The following is a 23827-nucleotide window of genomic DNA, read 5'->3' as shown; positions in this document are numbered from 1 at the left end:
TAATTCTCCTGGAACTGGGTCAGTAGAGCTGTACAACCTAATATGAACCTGCAGATTCATTCTGTCTTTGCTGATTTGTCTTTGCTTTCTCCCTTGCCTGTCAAAAAGGTTCAATCTTTAAATACTATCTAAAGGATTTTATTGCCAACAGTAGTAGGGAAAGCTGGAGTGAGAAGGTCTAATGTCTCACTTCATTTTCTTTTTTCTCAACATTGTAGGGAAAAATAATGTAGAGGATTTATAGAGGTTTTTATACATATTGACATAAGTCTTATTCATCAAAAGAGACACCCAGACTCAGACTGTTAGTCATTATATACATCAGGGGTCTGATATCAGAGACTCTGGGGAAAAGAGGAGTGCAATTGAGGTGAGGAGATGTGGAGGTGAGGAGATGTAGTGAAGGAGGCTTTACCTCAGCTAAGTGGTGGAGTCCAGCTGGATAACAGGAGTGTGTTCTTGCTTCCTTTCTTACCTTCTTCTTTCTGCCACCACACTTGACACCACACCTGACACAAGGTGAGGAGTGGGCCCTTTTGAGGTAGGTGTTCAAGGCTATAGCAGACTCAGGAGTGGGCAGAAGGAGAGGAAGGAAATCTCAGGCAGCTGTGCTGGGTGAGAAGAGGGAAGAAGAGTTTCTAATATCACTAGGCTCATTATTAAGCCTATTTGTGTGCAAGAAAGATACATAAATGCGTATGTGTATGTGTATGTATGCATGTACATGTGTTGGAAGAACAGGGAGCAGGAGGTAATACCTCTAGCTGCTCAAATATTGTCATTTCCTTGTTGATACAAGTTCGTATTTGTACTGCCTTTGTTATTATGAATGAGTCCAAGAGATGTGTAGGATTCAAAAGACTTTAGAGTTTTAAGGGCATTAATAGTAATCTAGAAACCCCAACATCACAGCTAATCACCAATTTTTCTTGGTCTGTGTCTTCATTATCTCTTCAAGCTGCCTACTTATCTCCATTCCCAGCAGCACTGCTGTAGTATACTCTTTCTTGCTTGAATTACTTCTTTAGTTTACTACATGTGTTCATTTCCCTTAGTTCCCATCTTCCTCCTCTAATTCACACTGCAACCAAGGTGAGCATTGACGACGAATATGATTATGCCATCCTGCTGCACCACGTCACCGTGAGTGTAAAATCTGAACCCCTTAGCTTAGGTGCAGCAGTTCTATGATCTAAGGCCCGCTTCCTCCTTTGTACTGCCCAGCCACCGATGTCCTCAGCTCTTTAGAGACCGCTGACTTACAGTTCCCAGAACTTTCCTGACACCTTCTGGTTTTTGCACCATGGAGTTTTCTTTATTTGGAACATGCTTTCCCCATTCTGTACCCAGTTAATTCTAAGTAATTCAGAGCTCAGATTAGGTGTCACTTCTCCTACAAGACTGAGCTGAGGATGACTTACATGTTCTCCTTAAAATGTCCCTGTCATAGCCACCACCGTTATGTATTTTTATTATGTTTATCAATATTATTAATTATTAAATTTTGTCATTTTATTCCCTTTATCCTATTGATAGATCATGAATTTCCTGTATTCTCAGTAAGATCTCAGCACATAAGTGGTACCCCCAAAATAATGAAGTATAGAGCCCTTCTAAATTATAGTTGAGAAATCAAGGTGCAGACAGAGAAATCACCTTGCAAGTGATCACACCATATTTAGAGGCAGACCCTGCCTTTTAATCAAGTGTTTGTTTCCCTCTCTCAGGAATGATAGACTCGGGTGTCCATAAGGGCCAGATAGGCAACATATATGAGAAAAGTGGATTGTCTTTTTTAACAAATATTCTGCCATTTTTCTGGAACATATGCCTTTTTTACACTACATTTTCTATGATAAAGAAATATTTTGGTACAAGAAATATTTTATTTTCCTCTTAAGCTACCTCATAAGAAAAACAATAGTGTGAAGGTGATGGTTATATAGTGACTTGATGAATTATAGATCAATGTTTTTTCTTCTTTGTGCTGCTATGGGACTTTGTAGATACATAAATGTGGCATTTCTCATATTATAGTTTCAGTCTTTGGATTCATGCCCTAGCTTAGCACTCAAAATCTGCTAACGTTTCCAGTTTCATTTCTAGTTGTTGAACCCCTTACTCACATTTATGCACACATATACGTACCCTAAGCTCCCACTTTTCTAAACTGGTTCCCCAACATAGCATTTTTAATGGCTCTCTTTCTCTCACTTTCCTTCTTTCCTGCCCCCTCTGCTTGAATCAGCCTCCATCTCTGGCCCTACATCACCCACTCTCATTGTTAGGTGCTGGATGAACCCCCGCCTCAGAATTCTTAAGTTCAAGAGGCATTGACTTTCCATGGGTGTGTGTGTGTGTGTGTGTGCGTACCCAGAGTACACAGCACTTTAGCAAGCATGTTATCAACAGCCTCAGTTTGGACTTGTTCCTGAATTTTCAGGAGGTGGCATACTGCCTTTGGTTTCAAATTTGTTTAAATTCGATAATTTTAATGCCATTTGACTCTTTCGGGGAGGAGGAATTAAATTGCTTATTCTGGAGAATGATTTTTTTCCACTGACTAAAGAATAGAAGATTTTTAAATTTAAAATTATGTTGGTGACCTAAAAGGGAGAAATGTACTTTTTCTTCAGCAGAAGCTGGTTCAGGAAATTACTGGCATGTGGTAAAAATTGAATAACTGAGCAACATCGATTTCTTTGGGATTCAGCCTCCCAGCCCCTGCTGTGTGGTTAGGTCTGTATGACCGCTGGTGTGCTTGAGTAGGGAGCTTGCAGAGGATTAGGAAGGACAAATCCTTTAGCAGATCTCAGGTACTGAAGAGATTTGATTTCATTTTCCATGTTACACATGGTAATCTGGCTTTCCTTGGCAGCCTCCAGTTTGGCCCTGCTTTATAATCAGAGGATGACAGGAAACATTGCAGACTTGATGGCATCACCTGGAAGTGACTGTTGAGAGCAGAGTTTGCCTCAAAAGAGGAGAGAAAAAGGTTACTGATAAAGAACAGGAGAATCTGAGTTTCCTTAAAGAGGGGACAGATAAGATAGTTCCCTATAACTCAGATACTCAAGAGTATTTCATTGATGAGAGAGATTCCAGAACTATCTATAGTAGAGCAATTTGGGACCTGTGGGAAGTCTTGTAAATGTTTTAAAGGATAATAATTTTATTACTTGTGATTTGCAGATAAGGTTTTAATTTTAAAACAACAATAATAGTTACCATTTATTAAGTACATGCCAGGAATCTTACTTGGTTCCTTACATACACGACTTCATTAAATATTTACAATAATCCTGCAAGGGGAGTATTAATATCCTGTTATAGATGGTGAAACAAATATTTATTGATTTTTTAAAGTATGGAGGCTGAAGGAAGGTGGGGCAACATTAACTACAAGGTTTCAGCTTTAGGAGATAATTTTTCTTTTTTTTTCTGCTCTCCAAGTCCTATAAATCTTAATAACCTCTATTATAAAACAATATACTAACTAAAGTTTATTAATTATGAACTTTAGCCATTCAGAAAATTTAAAATTATAATTATCTTAGTCTAACACTCTCATTTTTACACACTAGAAAATTGAGTGACATAAATTTAGGAAATCCCAAAACCAGGTCTTCTGAGTGCTAGTAATTTGTATGTTATACCATGTCCATAGACTTTCAAGGAGGGCTTGAGTAAATGGAAAGAAAGATAGAAGGGGTCTGTAGTACTATAAATGGTATTATGTTGAGCTAACAAATCACAAGGTACTGATGACATCTTTAGGCATTGGAAACAGTTCTAGTTCTTACCTAGCTAGTGATTAATTTATTCTGTTTGGTTCATGTCTGAAGGAATACACCCAATGTTTCCAAATGATCGTAAGTCTTTAGAAGTATTTAGTGCCTCCTTGGTCATTTGAAATTTTAAAAGGACAGGGGTGTACATATGAACCACTGTGTGTGTGTGTGTGTGTGTGTGTGTGTGTGTGTATGCGCACGTGTGGATATGTAGATAGATATTGGGTTGGCCAAAAAGTTTGTTAATTTTTTTCCATAAGGCAAGACACATTTTTCATTTTCACCAATAACTTTATTGATTTGGATATTTTGAGTATGTCGGTTGTCTTCCGCTATTGGCTTCTAGTGGGTGGAGGCCAGGGGTGCTGCTAAACATCTTTCAATGTGGGGCATAAGACAGCCTACAGAAAAGAATTATTTGGCCAAAATGTCAATAGTGCCAAGAAACTTTGCAAACCACTTTTGAAACATTCGATCAATTGCAGCACCTTCTCCATACACTGCATAAATCTTTTTTTGCATTTCAGTTGTGTTTTCACCTTTCTCTTTTTTTTTATTGTTGTCCTATTACAGTTGTCCCAATTTTCCCCCACTGCTCTCCCCTGCCCTGTCCACACCCTTCTCCCACAGTCAATCAGCCCCCTATTGTCCCTGTCCATGGGTCATTTATATGTGTTCCTTGACTAGACCCAAACAAGCAAGATAGAACCAGAGGCATGGAAACAAGGAACCTTTCTTGAAATAATAAAGCATGATATGCCAAAATGTTGTATATCTTCTTCCATATTCAATATTTAAATGGCTGCACAGAAATTCACCAATTTTGATAAGATTTTTTTAATGTATCCTGATATTGACAGCTGTCACAATACCATCTAACACATTTGTTTCAAATGAACTTAAAAACAACTAAGAACTACTAGAGCCATCCTATGGAAAAAACCTAATGAATTTTTTGGTCAACCAGATAGGTGGAGAGGCAGATAGATACATAAAACTAGGCCTTGAGGTGGATGTGAGTGATAATGACTGGCCAGTGACAGAGACAATATATGGTATTTTATCAACTTACACACGTATGCCTCTGTCATCTTCACAAAATGCTGTATACTGAGGCAGGACATACCATTGCCTTTCTTTAAGGTGAAAGCTACGGTAGTCTAATGGCAAACTAAGAAATCTTAGTGTTGCACCGTTTCTGTGCAAAGCATTTTATCTGAATTTTATTTTAATCCCCATAATGACCGTGATTGTGAATTTTAGCAATTTTTTTTCAGTTTTTTATTAATCTTTCCCAGAACATTCTCCCTAACATTTTATTACAAGAATTTTCAAACATATAGTAAAGCTGAAAGAATAGTACAGTGAACACCCATATACCCACCTAGATTCTACAACTGTTACTATTTTTCTATATTTGCTTTGTTATATGTCTAGCCATCATTTTATCTACCATCCACCTTAGTTTTTGTTGTATTCCAAAGTGAGTTACAGACATTAGTACCTTTTACTCCTAAACACTTACATGTGTATATTATTTATTAGATATAGTTAAAAATGTGTTAGCCCTAATAAAAAGCAAAAACAAAACTGAGCCTTCAATTCTGTGTTTTAGGGACATAGTATGTACTCAGTTACTTTGGGCCTTTCCCTATGAAATAGTAAGATATTTTGAGAAAAAGTATAAGCTACTCATGTTAAAAAAACACTTGTACCTCATTAATGAGAAATAGAAATCTGTAGGGAGGTGGGGGATACCCCTGTTGAATTCATAGGCCACAGCAAGCCAGTGTTGCAAAGTGGCATCATAACCTCATTTCTGATTTTAAATGAGGTTGAGGTCACTGCCACATTTCTGAACACTAACTTCTCTCCCAAAAAGGGGAGTTTGATTAGCAAATTAGTTAAGCACTTTAGTAATGGTATTGAAACTTAATTTCAATAAACATATTTTCCCTTTTCTTTCTGGGTGTGACTAAATTGCCTACAGCATGCTGCATGGTTGCTGGTAAAACAGGAAATGGGGTAAGTAATTTAGGTAGGGAATTTTTTTACCACCATTTAAATATAAGCTACCTGATTCTTAAAGTACTTTTACTACTACTATCTCTTTTTTTAGGGTGAGTTCACTAGTTACTAGAGAAATTGGCACAAAAAAATTTTTATAGTCTAAATTTAGGTGTCAACCTGCTTAATTGGTTTATTTGCATAGCATGTTAGCAGTCTGTGAAAGCAGATTCATTTTTTTGTAGATTTAACATTATTGTAAGTACAAACTATATTTGATTACTTAAATAATGTAGTTTGACAAATTATCTTAAAAGAATAAATTTTATACTGATTTTAGAAATAAATTTGATAAACAAAGTCTCTAAATAGTCTCACATGTTCAAGTCAGGGTTTGGTTGCCAACTGAGCTAAGAAAAAATATATTTAATTGTCCAGAGCTTTTTGGATTTTAAAACTAAAATTTTTATACCACTATGAAAAGAGCCGTGTGTGCTGGCGGTTCCTGTGTAGTCTGGAGAGGAAAGTTCAGAGAGAAGTATAGATTTCTGTACTTGGTTAAATGATTTATTTAAAAAATAATCGATTTGGCTTTTTTTGTTTGTTGGTTTTTCGTTTTATATTTCACACCTGCATTTTAGGGGGGAAATAACCACATGTTTATCAAAGGTTTTGGAGTTTAGTTAGGTTATGTTAGGTTAGTCTCAAATGCTTGTGATTCTGGCATAATAAAATTTGATACTATATTTGAGACATTCTTTAGTGTATAGAACATGCTATTTTCTGAATTTTCCAGTTTCCATCCACAATGCTTGTGAGCTGCTGTTGTTATTCCTTATTGAAGGATTTTGAACTGAGCTTTACTAATTCTTCCAAAAAATCCTGATCAATATAGGGATACAGGACCAGCAAAAATATAGAGAGAACACTAATCTTTATCCTCAGTGTTGCTAGGTCATTTTGTGTGCAAAAGATTGTGGAGGAATTGCCATTAAATAATTAATTCAAGGAATTCAGAAAAAAAATACCTGTGTTGGATATTTTGTGTCATCTTTGCTCTAGTTAGTTGGCTGTCATGTTGTATCTATAGCAAAAGTGACTGCAATTGACATCCTCATTAGTAGTTACCTGACAGAGCCTGGAAATGCAGTTAGTAAGTACTAAATTGAGACTGAGTCTACCTTAACGACTACTAATTCCTCTAAAGGACCATCAGACATATGCTAGAGGCCCTATGAAAACATTTACCCTAAATTATATTAGAAAAGTTATTAGCCACCTTCAACTTGCAGGATTGAAAATCTGGTACTTTAAGTATTATATTTTTTCTTTATATTAAGGTTAAGGTTTCCAAGATGTCTGTTAACCCTTTCCCCTAGCTCTTTAATCCAGAAGGAAAAAAATACATATAATTGAAGGGTTTTTTTCTTTCTTTAACTGGACTGAGAAGCTCTAAATATACTTCAAAGACTATGGTGGCTCAGTTGATTGGAGCTTCGTCCCATTCACCAAAAGGTTGTGTGTTCGATCCTGGTCAGGACACATACCTAGGCTGCAGGTTCTGTCCCTAGCTGAGACATACATATACAGGATGTTTCTCTTTCACACTGATATTTCTCTCTCTGTCTCTCCCCCCTCCACACCCTTTCTCTCTTTAAAAAATAAAAGTATAAACCTATCCTCAGGTGAGGATTAAAATATATATACCAATTTTCTTAAATACATAACGAGTAATGTTTTAACCCATTTTTAGGATTGACTTTTGCTGCAACCCTTTGTACTCTGGGGTATAATCGATTTTTAAATAGTTTTCCATTCTTGTGTTCTCTGTTTCAACTTTTTATCCTTTAAAATGTATTCTCATTCACTAATTATTTACCTTTCAATTGTGATGCTTTTTATGCAAATATCTTTAAACTATTGATACAATATCAAGATAGTTGTTTAAAATACCTAATATGGCCCTGACTGCTGTGGCTCAGTGGATTGAGCATTGGCCTGCGAGCCAAGTGTCATTGGTTCAATTCCCAGTCAGGGCACACAATTAGGTTGCACGTCAGGGTCCCCAGTTGGGGGCGCTAGTGAGAGGCAACCACACAGTGATATTTCTTTCCCTCTCTTTCTCCTTTCCCCTCTCTCTCAAAATAAGTAAATAAACAAACAAATAAATAAATTATTTAAAAAAAATAAAAATAAAATACCTAAAATGTTTCTGATATTTAGACAATTAGAAACAGTTTATAAAGCTCAAACACTTAGTGTTTGAATAAGTTCTTGAATGTAAAAAATAATTTGATTATTTGTCAGGTGTAGGGCTTATCTGGATATTTCATTGTTAAACCACAATACCAAAGCATATGAAAGCGTTCCTTGTAACCAGTTATATTCTCAGCTGGATAAGAATGAGTTAGATAAACAATGGTCTTTATATACAGTATTTGTTTTTTTAAAGCTCAATTAAATTTAGCCATTAGCTAAATTACTTTCTTTTTTTCAACCTTCCATTAGTATTTTCTTTTGGTCTTGAAGAATTAAATTATAATGGATATTGAATATAAGTAGTCATTTCTATCAGCAAAAATTAGACGTTTAAAGAAATGAGCCAGAAGTTGACCCTTAATATCTCTTTTGTTAAAAGTAGTCTTGTGAATAGCTGTAAGACTGATTTGAAGTTTTAATTATATGAATGATATGGGCTTGTTAGTTTTTTACTGATACTGCAGTGTTCTCAGGAGAGTAAAGCAGTTTTAATAATATCATACCATGTTTTTCTTTTCTCTTATCTCAGTTCCTATCACAATTTAGTTTACAAACTAAAAGCTAGAAATCATAATTGGGACTTCCCCAAACCTATTTATTGGCTCATGAGTAGATTTTGGGGGAATGTCAGATTTTTATTCAGAAATTTTTCTAATATTGTTGATGAGCATTTCAGAACATTGATACTTTAGGATTTAATATTTCTTCTTCAGCAGTAAAGAAGAGTACAGCTTTTACATTGATTTCCCAAAAGTAAGTTTCATTATCAGGAAGAGAATAGATGCAAATAATCTTAGTCTGGGTATTGTAATATGCAGTTTTGTAGCTTCTGAACAATAAACAATCCTCTTTTCCACCTTTCTGTCTTCTGATGTACCATGTAAATTCTGGAATCTGGCAATTCTAGCTCAGAAAAACTCATTAGTACGCTTTTTGTCTTTGAAACTTTGTAAACTGTCTTATATGCCATTTAAAAAAGCAGTTTCTTGATCTTGTTAGAATATAAGGTTTATGAGTTCATGAATTTTTGTCTGCTTTGTTTTCTACTTTTTATTTAATGTATAAAATAGTAGGCAGTTAATAAATATTTTAAAATAATTGCATAATCTCTTGCTTTTAGTAGAAAAAATGAAGTTTTTCATGTCAGTGAATTAATTTTTGTTGTTCAGAAAGCAGAGTCTGTCGCTGGGAAGAAACGACATCGTTCAGCTAAAAGAAGCCTACAAATGGATAACTCACCCCTTGTTTTCAGAGGAGCTGGGTGTTCCCATTGATGGAAAGGTATTGGGTCATCAGCACTGTTAATTTTGTTCTCTGGTTTTACTAGCTTTACTTCATTATATGGTAGAAGTATGGTTAGCCGAAAGAATCTTCTCTTTAAATAATCCAATGAAGGATTTCTTAAGCCTTTAAAATGTTAATTTCTAACAGTCTTAAATTGAGGTTAAAGTTTTTCTCTTTTTTTAAAGACTTCTTTGTGATCCAAGACTTAAGAGTATATAACAGGGTAGTGTACACTAATCGACCTTAAAAGGTTCGAAATGAATCTAAGCCTTTTAATATATTTACATTTTAATTGTAGAGACAGATTTACTTATACAAAGCAATACATAAATAACTGAGCAAGTGTTGAGTCAACTCTAGACTATTTAAATTTCCTTATCTGTAGCTAATCTTGTTTTCAAATAAACAGACAGAATCTACTCAACTACAATGATCATGGGCTCAGTCTGTCCCACCTTGTTGGTATTTCAAATCTTTCTGTTTAATGTTAGGCAAAGACTGCCTTTCAAACCAGACCCCTTAGCCATCTCCCCTGTTTCAGAGCAAACCTTGACTCAGTGACTGGAATGGACTGAATTTTAGGGAAGAGTTCAGCAAGTTTACAGATGTGGAAATAGGACATATTCCCAGTTCATCTTAAATTAGATTTTAACAGTATGGCCTCATTGCTTTGTCATTTTGCTGGAAGGAAATTTCCTGAATATCAGACACACCCTATTCAAGTAAAATCATGAAACCATCTTTCAAAACTAAAGAGTTAAAAGACTTTTTTCTCTATTCTGAATTATATAGCTCTGTCTCCCTCAGTTAGTAAGAATAAACTGACTGTCCTTTAAGATGAATATCGAGAGGATAGAAAATAAAGCCACCACAGATAGTATGAGGAAATGAGGTAATGAAAGTACTTTGGAAATTAGAGAAGTCATTGATGCAAAGTTTTCTTACCTCAGGTTTTACTTTTGAAGCATAAATAATTTTCTTACTCATTGAATCAGAACAGAAAATAGAAAACAAAAGAAGTAATAATGTTCTAATAAATTCAGAAGGATTGACGTTTTCTTGAGTAAAAAGAATGGGTTGTAATTTTTATTTTATTTTGTAGATTAGAATAGAGAGCAAAAATAAAACTACAGTATTCCCTCACTTATCGTGGGTATTACGTTCTAGACCACCACCCCCCCCACGATAGGTGAAAATCTGTGAAGTAGGAACCTTACATTTATTTTAGTATTTACATATATTTTAAGGCTTTATAAACCCTTCCCACACACTTATAAACCGTTCCCAGTACCTTATTAACCTTTCCCACTCCCTTATTAACCTTTTCCACTTTTATAAACACTACTTATGTTCTTAAATATATTCTACACCCTTAAACCTACGTAATTTTAACAACATACGTATACAGTCACCCCTGGCTGGTTTGGCTCAGTGGATTGAGCGTCGGCCTGCGAGCTAAGTGTCGCTGGTTCGATCTTCCAGTCAGGGCACATCAGAGAAGGAAAACTCTGATTCCAAAAAACCTCCGCTGCCTTGCGGCATACCTCTCCAGGGGAAAGGCTAAGGGAGTAAACCCCGACAGAAAATCCGGAGCCGGAGTCCCTAAGGCGGTTTGACGTTGTAGTCAACACCGGCAACTCCTGCGGCGCACCTGAAGCCAAGCTGTATTGACTCCGTCTTTCCCTTGGACCCTTCAGCTGCGAAGAGAGGGGGCGTCTGCTGCATGGGCAACAGCAGACCCTCCATATCACCCTGCCCAGGCTCTGTAGCTTCAGCTTCACTGGAGAGGACACTCCAGCGTCATCGCAAGATGTCGATTCAACACGGGAGGAGACAGATACCGTGTCACTCCCGAGTCGGACTGCACAGCCATTCTCGGCGGTGCAGATAGACTCTTAAGAAGCTACACCATCGTCTCTCGAGGCGGACGGCTGCCGACGACGACGTATACAGTACCGCAGAATCCCATGATATAGCGAAAAATCTCCCATAAATAATTAAATATAATATTTTTTAAAATCCCGCGATACAGTGAGGCCGCGATAAGTGAACCGCGATATAGAGAGGAACTACTGTATTCACTCTTTTGATTCTACAGTAGCCGATAGGCTTGCTGACAGTTCAATGCAGTCAGGAAACAGTACTCAATACAAAAGATAAGATTGTTACATGGTATGATATTCATATCTTTTCCTCAATGTGGAATTTTATATATTCTTTGTGGAAGTCAATATATAAGAGTATGAAATGAAATTGTGTTCTTTTGTGTACAAAGATGTTTATTTTAGCATTTTTAATAATAGAAAAACTTACTACAACTAAAATGCCCAATAGTCCCTAGAGTTGAAAAGATGTCCATGACGTAATATTCATTGAATAAAGCAATTATCCAAAAGTATGTTTAATATCCCAAGAAGTACATACTGTACATTTATGTTTGTATTCATAAAAGGAGCTTGAAGGAAACATGCCAAACTGTTACTAGTTCTGCCTCAGTAGAGATTGAAAATCCACCTTGTATTTGATTATTTTAGAATTTATATGTATCGCTTTTGTAATAAGGAAAATATTAAGATGTCTTTTTTAGAACTAAAATTTATTAAGATGTTTGAGCACTTTATAAAAGTCTCAGACAGAGTTTTTAAGCATGTGAATAAAATGCTTTTGTTTTGCTAATATCTCTAATCATAGTATTGACTGGACAGTTCTTCATTTCTTTCAGTTATCTCTTTCCATTTCCCTAAATTCTCATTCTTTTTCATGCCTAATTTATATACACATACAAAAATCATACAAATCTATTTAAAAATTTATTTTAAACTTGTTTTTTGATAGGATCACTAGTGACTGAACCTTAGAAGTTAAAAAAAGAAAAAAGACAATTTCCCTTTATAGCTGCTTTGTGAGCAAGTCGATTTGAAAACAGTAGTATTTCCAGTTTTTCTTGTCACTCTTTTTCTGAGCCTATCTTTGATAATTAATTTTAATTTCCATTCATAAGTTGCTAGATGTTGGTTTCCTTTTGCTCATTTTTAAACTTTTAATTTTATAATTAATTTTAATTTCCATTCATAAGTTGTTAGATGTTGGTTTCCTTTTGCTCATTTTTAAACTTTTAATTTTTATTTATTTCATGGGTTTTGTTTTTTCTTTTTGCATTTTAAATTATATTTTATTGTTTGTGCTTTTACAGTTGTCCCAAATTTTCCCTTTATAATTTTTAGAGCCTGTTTGAAGTGAGTGTGGTCTTTGCTCACCCAGAAACAGTTGAGGATTGCCACTTCCTGTAAGTTGCCACATAAACAACAATGTCAATCGTGTAACATTGTTAATGCTTTTTGGTTTTCATGAAAATAGTATTGCTCCTCTTTCTAATCAGTATATCTGAACTTGTCATGTATTAGTAGGTTTAAAATGTGCTCTCTAACATAAAGTTCAAGGCAAACCAATGTAGCTCGTATAGGGATTTATTTTGTCTGTTCCTGATATCCTGAGTTTAACAGCCATGTTGTATAAAATATATTTGAATCATATCCCCTCCAAAATAAACTCATTAACCTTTTATATTAATTTGAATTTTACTTAGACATGCAATATGCCCAGATTGTTTCAAGCCCGCCAAAAACAAACAGGTAAGGATTTCTGGTTCTTATTTTTTAGTGAGTTTTGTCTGAGCTGAATATTCAAATTAACAACAAAAAAAGGTATACATTAGTATTGTGGCGATCTATGAAGAATCAGTCTTTAAATCTTTCCATTTGCTACATTTATTTTTATTTTTTTTACTCTCAACACCTTTGCCTCTGGCTAGAAAGTCATAACATGCAATCATTATCATGTGTTTGTGTCCTGTCTGGGTTGTTGCTCTGATGTTGAATTTAAAATCTGGGTTTCAATGATGTTTCTGTTACCCATTTGGGAAAATTTGACATTTAGATTTTAATTCCCAAAATTATATCATCTGGGAAAATCTGTGGTAAATTCAACAGCATTCCAAATTTTTATCTAATATTCATTTTCTAGCAATTGATGTTTTAAAAATTATTTTATTGTTATTATTTTACTTAGAATTAATAAAGCCTATTTCAAGCTCCATTTGCAAAAAGGTCATATAATTCAAACTCCCCTTTACTGTCCGATGTGAGCTGGTCTTCCTGTTAAGGAGAAAATTAGTTGGCATCCACTTTTAGCTTCTATTATTACAGGATAGAATGGCATGGCATGATATTGGCAAGCTTTTGTGTCCCAGTTACTTAGCTGGTTTTGTGCAGGCTCAGGCATTCCTAAATGATTGACATCCATTTCACTGTTCTGGTTGTTAAAAAGAATATAAGTTTATTGTCAAAGATACTTTATTTGGTCTTCCTCTTGCTTTGACTAATCGCTGGGCCATTTAGAACTGATGGGGGGGCGGGGGGGAGGTGGTCTTGTAACATTTGCTGAATGCTCCATGCAGAAATAATTAGAAATGCAAACCAAGCCTAAAGCAGTGCCTTCCCACTTTTTTCACATCATGGGTATACCTAGAATATTACCATGTTTGTTCAGCACCCTGAGATTAGTAGATGAAGTTGCTCTAAGTTGGGAGCAGAAGACTGGGAGGGTCCCACTGTCCCAAGCCCTGCTCCTCAGCCTTTATGAACTACAGGGGTTGGTATCACGGCACAACTGAAGCTCCCTACTTTGCCATACCAGTTGAGAAAACTCTGTCCTAATGACCTGTATACCATATTTATATTGAAGATCCAGGTTTATTTATTTATTGTTATCTTTGAGGAAGTATACATGTGCCAGCATCAAATAATAGGATAAGGGGATTTTTGTCAAAACAACATAGACATCACACCATTTGGCCAGTAGTTATTGTATTGTATTGTATTGTATTGTATTGTATTGTATTGTATTGTAGTTATTGTAGTTTTCTTGCCTTGTGGCTTGGAGTAAATTGAATGACGTTTGAGATTCTTTCAGGCCTGAAATTTCCTGTCTGAACAAACAGGCATTTAATTTTTAGTTATAACCCTGTGATACCTTGGGGTTCCCCAGAATGTGGTTTGGAAGAACATGGTCTTGATAATAAACTGTTGAGATGTCTACATTGTACCCCTTTTCAGTCAAGTGTAATTTCTCATAACAGAAGAAGTTATTGTGATTTATCCTAGTAAACCATGTATATATGCACTGATTAGTTCCAGTATGTCTACCATGTGATCTGGCTTTTCTTGTTTTAAAAACCCCTAAGTGGGACATTTGTTGTAGGTGCTCTTCTATTGAATATACTGGATTTGTTCACTTTGTGGCTGTTGAGTGATACTGAGTTGCTCGGTACCAGGATAGGCTGGTTGGCTGTTTTACCCTTTACCCCAGCAGCCAACTCCTCAGTTATATAACTGTGGCCTCTGAAGGGATGTGGAGAAGAAAAGGCAGTTGAATCAATCTAAATTCCTCTTGAAGTCTGGGAAAAGATATTCAAAGCAAGTTTCTTGCAATGTCATTATTTTTGTATTTGAAAAATGCCACGTTTTAAGGGGAGTGGGACAGTGTAGTGAAGAAGACACATTCTGCTAGGTCTACCTGCTATTATAGACATAGACTAGATTGAAGAGAAGGGTTGTAGGAGGAGCATACCAATTGCAGAACTGATGGTATCAACACTTAACATTTTACTTATTTTCTTGAAGCTATTAAGTATGATTTAAAATAATATAATTTCTCCAACCATGTTTTTTATTTTATCACTGATGTTCTCTTGTCTAGCTGATAAAGTCTTTTCTTTTCATTTTACCCTATATAGTCAGTATTCACTAGAATGGCAGTTATGAAAGCTTTGAATAAGATCAAAGAAGAGGATTTCCGCAAGTAAGTAGAAGTACAGAAACAAGAAAGCATTGTGGAATTTTAGAATAAAGGGAATGTTAGTGATAGTCTGGATTATCTATCTCTAAGACAAGACTGGATGTATTTCAGGAACCAGGATTGTGCCTTAGTCATTATAGCCTCAGTTCCTGGCTCAGTACCTGGCATGCAGTGAGTGGTATTCAGTAAATGTTTGTCAAATAAATTTGGATTTATGAATCAAGTCCAACTTATTTATCTTTTAGAAGAGGATTATTGTGGTTCAAAGAGGGAGTTGACTTGCTTAAGATTTCAACTGGGTAACAGAGTAGTGAATTTAGATCAGGTTTCCACTCCAAATCCTCCATTTCGTAGTATCACCCATCACCACAAGAGGGAGAAAAAGGCTCAGGAGTTACTCACTTGTTAAAATAAGGCTGAAATACAATAAGCCTTATATTTTAATTCTCAGTATATTTGTTTTATTTAATAAAAAATTATCATAGTTATCTTTATAGACTATCCTTGAATAAAGTTCAAACAATGACATCATGGGGAATGTTTTGTATATTTTACTGACTAAAAATGAGTCTCAGAATGGAAATATTTTTATTAAATTTTAGAAAGTAAAGAGAGTTATTTTCTACAAGCAATAGTTCCTGAGTTCCTAAGTGATTTCTTTGTTGAGATATCTTGGGAACTGTATGAAATTTTCAAGCCAAGCATTTTGTATTTAGTCCACATCTAGTCTTCTACAGTCCATGGCTTTGGACGTTCCCAGATGGTAGACAGAGAATAAAGCCATACATTGCTCTTCTCTGTCCTTAATTGAAGTTTCTTAGATAAAAGGTCAGAGGCTGCCACATTCCACTTTTTCTGACTCTTTAGTTTGATTCTCAAGGATATAGTTGAAATGAGAAGGAAAAAAACGAGAAAAATGGTGGAGTACCCTCCCCACAGCTGAGACTAATGTGACCAATCTCACTGCACACCAGCTTTAACCAGATGATTGAGGATTTTTGTAAGCAAGTGTTCATGGATAGCAAAATGGCTAAAGAACCTGAAGAGGCTTCTACTTCATATATATGGATTTTTCTCTGAAGTCTCAAGGTTATTGGAAATTATCATCTGGGAACATGAGACCTCCTGGGAATGAAAGGTAGTAGTAAGTCAGAGCCCTGATTTACTCAGTGCCATTGTCATGTACTAAAAGTGGGACTCTGGGGCCTGAAAGACCCTTATGGTCCCTAAACTGAAAGTTAGGGAGAGGCTTAGACCTTGAGAAACTCAAACTCTGTGCCTCAGACAATGCTGATTCATTGTAGTTATATGGCTCAATATCATGTCTGGAATATAATAGCTGTAAAATTTATTTTGTTCTTGCAGGCAGTTTCCTTGTCCTCCAAACTCACCAAAGGCTGTATGCGCTGTTCTCGAAATTGAATGTGCTCATGGTGCTGTTTTTGTGGCTGGTAAAAGTTGTAGTCTGGAACATACTTACTCTGTCAACGTACTCTTCTTTCTGAAAAACCCAACTGACTCCTCCTCTCTTTCCTTCTTATTATTGTTATTAGGTTTTGGTTAGTTAACTCTTTGAGAACTAGATCTGATAGCCAAGCTTATTTTAGATTGTATGGGCATTCCTAGGGTCACTTGGGAGATCTGTTATTTAAAATGTCATGCTGAAGGGAAATGACACTTCCTAAGTTTTAAGTTTTCATCAAAGATGGCCCAGTGGAAATATGGGTAGATGTTGAGACCCAAAACTCATCAGGAGAAACACAGCCTTGGAGAGATTTGTTTATATATCACATGAAAGCAAACTTGAAATAATAATTTTATTATCTGCAAAATGACTAAACACTGGCTTCTGCCTGAAAAAAAAATTGTTTAATTGACTTTCCGAAGGGGTAATCTAGCAGTTTTTGTTTTTAAAGCTACAGCTGTTTTATAGTAATAGCTGAAATGAAATTCATCTTTAGTTTTGACTATTGAATGAAAAAGGGTAATGAAAGCTACCTACCTTAGTCATACTCTGTTAGGGTTTTTTTTTTTTTTATTACAAAAATTTCAAAATTTTCTGGATTTGAACTCTTTGGAATACATTATCACCAATGACTATTACATTGAAAGTATTATTAATCAGATGTAAAAGCAGTAGTTGTTCTTTTTAAAAAAATTATCCTTGGTGTGTTCTGTAATATTATAACTTGTTCAGGCAGCCAGTCAGATTAATAAATATATTGAGCATTTCTTTAGAACTCATTTAATGATTCATATCATGTCTTTAGTCATCTTTTCTATTGTTACATTAAATATTTTCACTTCATTATCTATATGTCTATGTGTTGGCTCCCCAGATTAGATCGTAAATTAGTTGAAGGCTAAGCCTTAATATCATAGGATATTGGCACTCAGTAAATATTGTAGTTATTGCTTTTCTTTTTATCCCATTGTGTTAATCACATCATTTCATCTAGCCTACCTTATATTCTCTGGCAGGGAGATATAATAAATACTCTAGGAATCTACCACAAACTCCTTGGATAATTGATGGAGAAAGGAAGCTGGAATCTTCAGTGGAAGAATTAATTTCAGATCATCTTTTGACAGTATTCAAAGCAGAGAGTAAGTGTTAAATTATTCATGTTTTAAATACATTGTCATTGGTGAATAGATTTGTTGGAGGTGGCAGGAAAGATTCCTGCATCTTGTAAATCACCACCGAGTCTGGGCCCCTTGTCTGGTGGTTTCCTAAAACAGGGATTGCTGTGCCTTGAGCTTCTCCCACCTTGGCTGGATTTGAGCCAAGGTGCCCAAGGATTTCTTCCCTTTTTCAAAATGATTGTTCTTTCCTGAGAAAATTCAGAACAATCAAAACTACTTTAAATGAATACACTTAAGCTCTGACCTTGGGACACCTCTGCCTTGACCTCTTTTGGGGAATATGCGGAAATTTAAATACAGCTTCTACATTCAGTGCTTGGCAAATGCCTGGCTTCCATTCATAGCCACCAAAATGTCCTGGGATAAAGTTTGAAGCCCAGAGAAAAGAAACCAACAGGTACCACTTTACAAATACTAAATGGGAGTTGTTTTGTTTTTTAATGTCATCAGTATTAATGAGCCCAGGTTTGTGGGATGAGTCAGATCTGTCAGGTTTATATTTTCTTTGTATCAATAGGACTATTAGGTCAAAGGCAGCATAAAGCCCCATGATTTCACCTAGGATTAGACTAGAGGAAAGGGGCTAGTATTTCAGCCACAGGAAACCATGTTGTACGTCAGGAAAAACTGTAGGCAGTGAATACACAAATCATTCTTGAAGTGGGTTTCCTAGAATAATTAGAACACCTTTTTTGAGAGATCAACTAGACATCCATCCTTTTCTCTGAAAAACCTTAAGACAAGCTTGCTTTAGGAATGGTAAGTACGTGACTGAGATGAGCTGTGGCTGCCCTTGGCTCTCTTTTTTTTTAAATAAAGATTTTATTTATTTTTAGAGAGGGGAAGGGAGGGAGAAAGAGAGGGAGAAAAACATCTATTGATTAGTTGCCTCTTGCATATGCCCAGCCAGGGACTGAGCCTACAACCCAGGCATATGCTCTGACAGGGACAGGTTACCTTTTGCTTTGTGGGACAATGCTCAACCAACTGAGCCACTCAGGTCAGGGCAGAGTGGCCCTCTTTATATGGGTCTTGAAGAATTGTTTACTGAATGGAGAATTAACCTAGCAACCTAGTATTTTGCAAAATCTTAGAAGACTCTGGGCTACTGCCATGAGCTTTTATCTACTTAATCTGTTTATCTTATAAGACTTATCCAAGCTATGAAGAAGGGAAAGTAAAGCTTTGGCCCAAAAAGTCTCTTTCAAACTCTTTTTGGGGCCACTTTACTCCCTCTTCTGTAAGAAGATTCAAGAACCTTTCAGTTCTGATTATTTGGGTCCCAAGGAAGCCCCCACAATGAGTAGGGCTGCTGCGGGGCTCTGAAAAAGCTGTATGTTTCCCCCTGTTATCTTCCAGGAAGGTGGTTTGTTATCAGTGTCCATTTGAAGGGGAAAAACTGTCCCCAAACTGAAAAGAAATAAAATTGTGCACTTAGCACAATTAGTTGTGTGCTGAAAAAATTTACTGAGGGCTGCTTAAGTAGGAATGCCCTGGCTGGTATGGCGCAGTGGATTGAGTGTCAGCCTGTGAACCAAAGTCATCGGTTTAATTCCCAGCACATGCCTGGGTTGCGGGCCAGGTCCCCAATTGGGGGCGCGCAAGAGGCCACATGCAACCAATCTATGTTTCTCTTCTTCTCAAAATTTTGTAAAGGAAAAAGATTGCAATAAGATATTTTAAAAAGAAAAAAGAAATATCAGAGATCTCTGGGTCTCTGTGCTCATTGGCTTCTTCTTGGGATAAAACCTTGTTTGAAACACCTGATTAACAGCATCAATTTGCTAAACCCGTGTTTCTTAGATCCCTTACTTGTTATTTCTGTGGTTCACATCTGACAGCCCAGGGAAGATGGTCCTGACTGTTGTACCTCTATGAAGATAAACCAGTATTGCATGAAGCAGCCTAGCTACTTACAGAAAGGTTCCTTCCCCTAAATAGGAGATACAAACTTGTTTTTCAGTTACTTCATACCAGTACATCATATTATATACTTGCTAATTCCCTGGTAAATGAGTAATAAACTTCGACACATTGTCAAAATCAATGTGTCTAAGAAAATTTTCCCCTAATACATTTGTTACATTGCTCATTGCATGAATATTTGTCATGTCAGTTCCGTGCTAAAAACTGATCAATGACTAGCTACAGGATAAAGTTTAAACCACTTAACTTGATATTCTAAGGCCTTCATCGTCTGGTCTCTGCCCATCTTTCAGTCCCATTGTCTGCCCATGGGTGTGAGGTCCCTGCAGACTAGCTGAACCACCTATATAGTTCCAGATCATTCTTACCCTTGGTTCTGTATTTGTTTTTTGAAACATTTGTTTCTTTGAGCAGAAGGGTCAAAGAATTCACAGGATTTAGAAAACTCAGCTAAGTTTTAAATTCAACTAAGTTTAACTTGTGTTTCCTAAATAGCAGTGACTGTTTTTCCCTTTTTTGTCCTCTGTTATTCATAATTGCATACAAATAAAGTTTTGAAGTTTGCCCCCAAAAGTATTTCTCAGTGTAGGGTCCAAATGTGAAACATTTTTCTAAAAGATAGTAAAGTAAATACTCCTCTCCCTTTGTCTATTGACTCTGGTGTTTCTCTGGACTTCTCAAGAGCCTGGCTTTCTGCTCCTCTTTCTTGTTTATGGGCTGGAATTTGTGGGAAGTTTTATGGGCTAACTTATGAATTTGAGATTTCTAATCTGATTTAGCAGTCACTGGTAGACCCATTTCTGTGTCCTGTTCATTCTCTTCACTCTCACCTCTTGCAGGTTAAGGCCCAGTCACTGGATTCCCTGGTTCCCCGACATTACAGCTAGTATAGAGATGGAAGTGAACAGATAGAAGGCAGATCATAGAGATCATAGCCCCAGGGAGTCAGTATTTTTCAGCCTCCCAGAAGCCACTTTGCACTCTCCATTTAGCTCTCCATCCCTTGTTAGGACTGCTCTTGAATGTGTTGACTCTGACTAAAAGGACCAATGTTGCTGTGGATTTAACGACAGCTTGACAATGGAGTGTCAATATGGAATGGAGGGTTCTTTGGGACTTATTGGGCCATAGAGCACTACTCCCTGCCTAGGTTTTCCATCGGGAGAAGAACCTGACCTCATGCCTCTCGTGGCTGCCCACTTGGCCAGTCCTCAGGAATAACGCAGCACAGGTTACCCAGACTTAAGAGCTTAGCTAGCAGCTTGAATCCTAGACCTATGTGGGATATCTGTTGCTTACCTAACCAGTCCTGGGTTGCTCCTCTCTGTGAGACCACAGTTTTGGACCCTGTAGGGCAGAGAGGAGCCCACTCTACTGTGGCAGTTTGTGACACACTGCAGCTTGGAGCCTATCCAACAGATGTTGATCCTGGCTCCCTGAAGTAACTTCTTAACGATGAAGGAGGGGTAAAATCCTACTTTCTTCACAGCTAAACATCCTAGGAAGGAGTGCTAGTCTTGAGTGTAGTTGTCATAGAACTGTTAAAGCCTTTTAGCCTTCCTTTTTCTAAAATCTACATGGAAACTTTGAGTTTAGAATCTTTCTTGGGAAAAAAATGGCCATCAAAATGGTATGCACCTTCTATCTACCTTTCCCATCTGTTCTTCCCAGCAGTCTTGTTCTTCCCAGCAGTCTTGTTCTTCCTTATCTTGTGCTTTCCAAAGTGTCTGGACTATTGAGGAATAAGTACAAACCTCATAGCTTGCATTGCAGTCGTGTTCTAAGTGCAGGAATGTTCCTGCACTTTTCCTGACCTAGCCCTACCTTTTATGTTACAGTCCATATCCCTACAGAAATAATAAGCTCTGTGAGGATAGGAACTCTGTACTTCTTGTTTGCCTTTGTCTTCCCATCATCAGCACAGTATCTTGCACACACATCCTGTGATATTTTCTCCTGAATGAGAAAATCATGGTGTGAGTCTGCATTCTAGCCTTCAAGCTCTATGTTCACAGACCATAAACTACCACTCTGATGACTGACCAGCCTTCCCAAAACATCCAAATCCTTGGTCCAAGAAGGCTGGTATTGCTTTCCCTGTGGGCACAAGTCTGAGCATTTTTGGCTTCTTCATGATGGTGCAATATGGATAGTGGTTAAGAAACTCTGGGGGGACTTCCAGTCAAGATGGTGGCATAGGCAGACATGGCTCCCCTCTTCATAAGACCACATCAAAATTATAATGAAATATAGAACAGCCATCACTCAGAAAAGTCAGAAATCAAGTTAAATGTATGTCTGACAGCTATGAAATTAAAGAAACCACGTCCATCCAGATTGGTAGAAAGAGTGCAGACATGCAACAGGCTGGTCTCTCACCCACGTGTGGTAGATAAAAATTCAGGAGGGATATCTTAGGAGCAAGGAGTCCCAGCTCCACACCAGGCCCCTCAGCCCAGGGTTACAGTGCTATAAGTCCCCAAACTTCTGGCTGCAAAAACCAGCAAGGAATGAGTCAGTGGGAGAAACTGCTGCAGCCCCAAGGAGTTCCTCTTAAAGAACCCACACACTGACTCACCTACTCAGACTCCCTCCCTCTGAGCTCCAGCACCAGAGTAGCAGCTTGAAAGGCACCAGTGGTACATAAGGAGAAACTGAAGTGTCTGTATCAAGGTGAGCAGAGGTCATTGTCTCTTTTCTGAACCCTCCCTCCATAGAGCTGACAAGGTGGTGACAAAACAGAGACTCCATCAGCCTGTCTAACACTGTTTGACCCACTTTTGAGATCCCCATAGACTCTGCCCCACCCAATTTACAGGCCCACCCAAGCTGCTTTCCATATGAATGGCTGGTCTTGGCTCATGCTTCACAACCTCCTAAATCCTAGCAAACAAGCAACAGCTGGCCTCAGTGAGCCCCAGACCTGGCACTAGCAGCAAACAGCCTAGATTCACAGCTTAGCTTCTCCTGGGAATCTCCAAGACCAGCACAAGTAGCAGCCATCTCAGATTGCTTTATAGCTCATGCAGGTAGCCCCTGGAAAAAACAGAGGTGGGGAGTGACCTTGGCCTGCACCATTTGGCAAACCCAGGGCCATTGCACCCAGTGGACAGCTACAGACCACATTGGAGCACCACCACCCTGCCCCTGCATGGAAGGCAGAGGTTGCAGCCAATCCTTGCAGCTGACTGGTCTGGGTAAATCCTTCCCATTGATCTACCAACAGCAACTAAGGCTCAACTACAAGAAGAAGGTGTACTCAGCTCACACTAAGGGCATACCTCAAGTACCCATCTTGGGTGAAAGGGGAGGCTGTGCCATTGGATCCTACAGGACACCTGCTACAATAGGCCATACTACTAAGACATGGTGTCAAAGCAGCTCTACTCAATACACAGGTTGCCAAAACAAGGAGACAAAGAAACATGGCCCAAATGAAAAAACAGATTGAAAGTCCAGAAAAAGAACTAAATGAAATGGAGATAAGCAATCTATCAGATGTAGAGTTTAAAACACTGATTATAAGGATGCTTGAGGAACTTTGTTAGGACCTCAACAGCATAAAAAATATCCAGTCAAAAATGAAGGATACACTAATTGAAATAAAGAACAATTTACAGGGAAACACTAGAGTGGATGAAGCTGAGAATCAAATCAATGATATGGGAGGGAGTATGGGGGAATGGGTGAAGAGGTGAGGGGGTTAAAAAGTACAAATAGATACTTACAGAATAGCCATGGGGATGTAAGGCACAGTATAGGAGGTGGAGTAGCCAAAGAACTTATAAGCATGACCCATGGACATAAACAATGGTGGGGGGAATTGCCTGAAGGGTGCTGGGGTTGGGGGGAGGGGGGCAAAGGAGAAAAAAATCAGGACAACTGTAATAGCATAGTCAACAAAATATAATTTTAAAAAAGAAAGAAAGAAACTGGAACCAGACTGCCTGGTTCAAATCTTGACCATTCCACTTATCAGTGAAGTGTTATTAGAGAAGTTACTTATCTTGTATCTGTCTCACCTTTCTTATAAGTAAAACAGAGATGGAGATAATGAT

At 37.3% G+C, this 23827-nt stretch overlaps 1 protein-coding gene across 1 annotated transcript in view; it reads left to right on the top strand.

Moving 5' to 3' along the window:
- PUS10 (pseudouridine synthase 10) overlaps nucleotides 1-23827 on the top strand; it is a 66845-nt gene that overhangs the window by 28396 nt on the left and 14622 nt on the right. Inside the window, exons 5-11 of the mRNA XM_090281345.1 lie at nucleotides 5782-5816; nucleotides 9227-9338; nucleotides 12566-12627; nucleotides 12928-12973; nucleotides 15136-15200; nucleotides 16563-16648; nucleotides 17679-17804. Of these exons, the coding sequence (XP_090137471.1) occupies nucleotides 5782-5816; nucleotides 9227-9338; nucleotides 12566-12627; nucleotides 12928-12973; nucleotides 15136-15200; nucleotides 16563-16648; nucleotides 17679-17804 (532 nt within the window). The remainder of the gene's footprint in view (nucleotides 1-5781; nucleotides 5817-9226; nucleotides 9339-12565; nucleotides 12628-12927; nucleotides 12974-15135; nucleotides 15201-16562; nucleotides 16649-17678; nucleotides 17805-23827) is intronic.

Source organism: Furipterus horrens, unplaced genomic scaffold (genome assembly GCF_987537825.1).
Source record: "Furipterus horrens unplaced genomic scaffold, mFurHor1.1.pri manual_scaffold_6, whole genome shotgun sequence".
Lineage (NCBI taxonomy): Eukaryota > Metazoa > Chordata > Mammalia > Chiroptera > Furipteridae > Furipterus > Furipterus horrens.
This window is presented reverse-complemented; position numbering and strand designations above follow the sequence as displayed.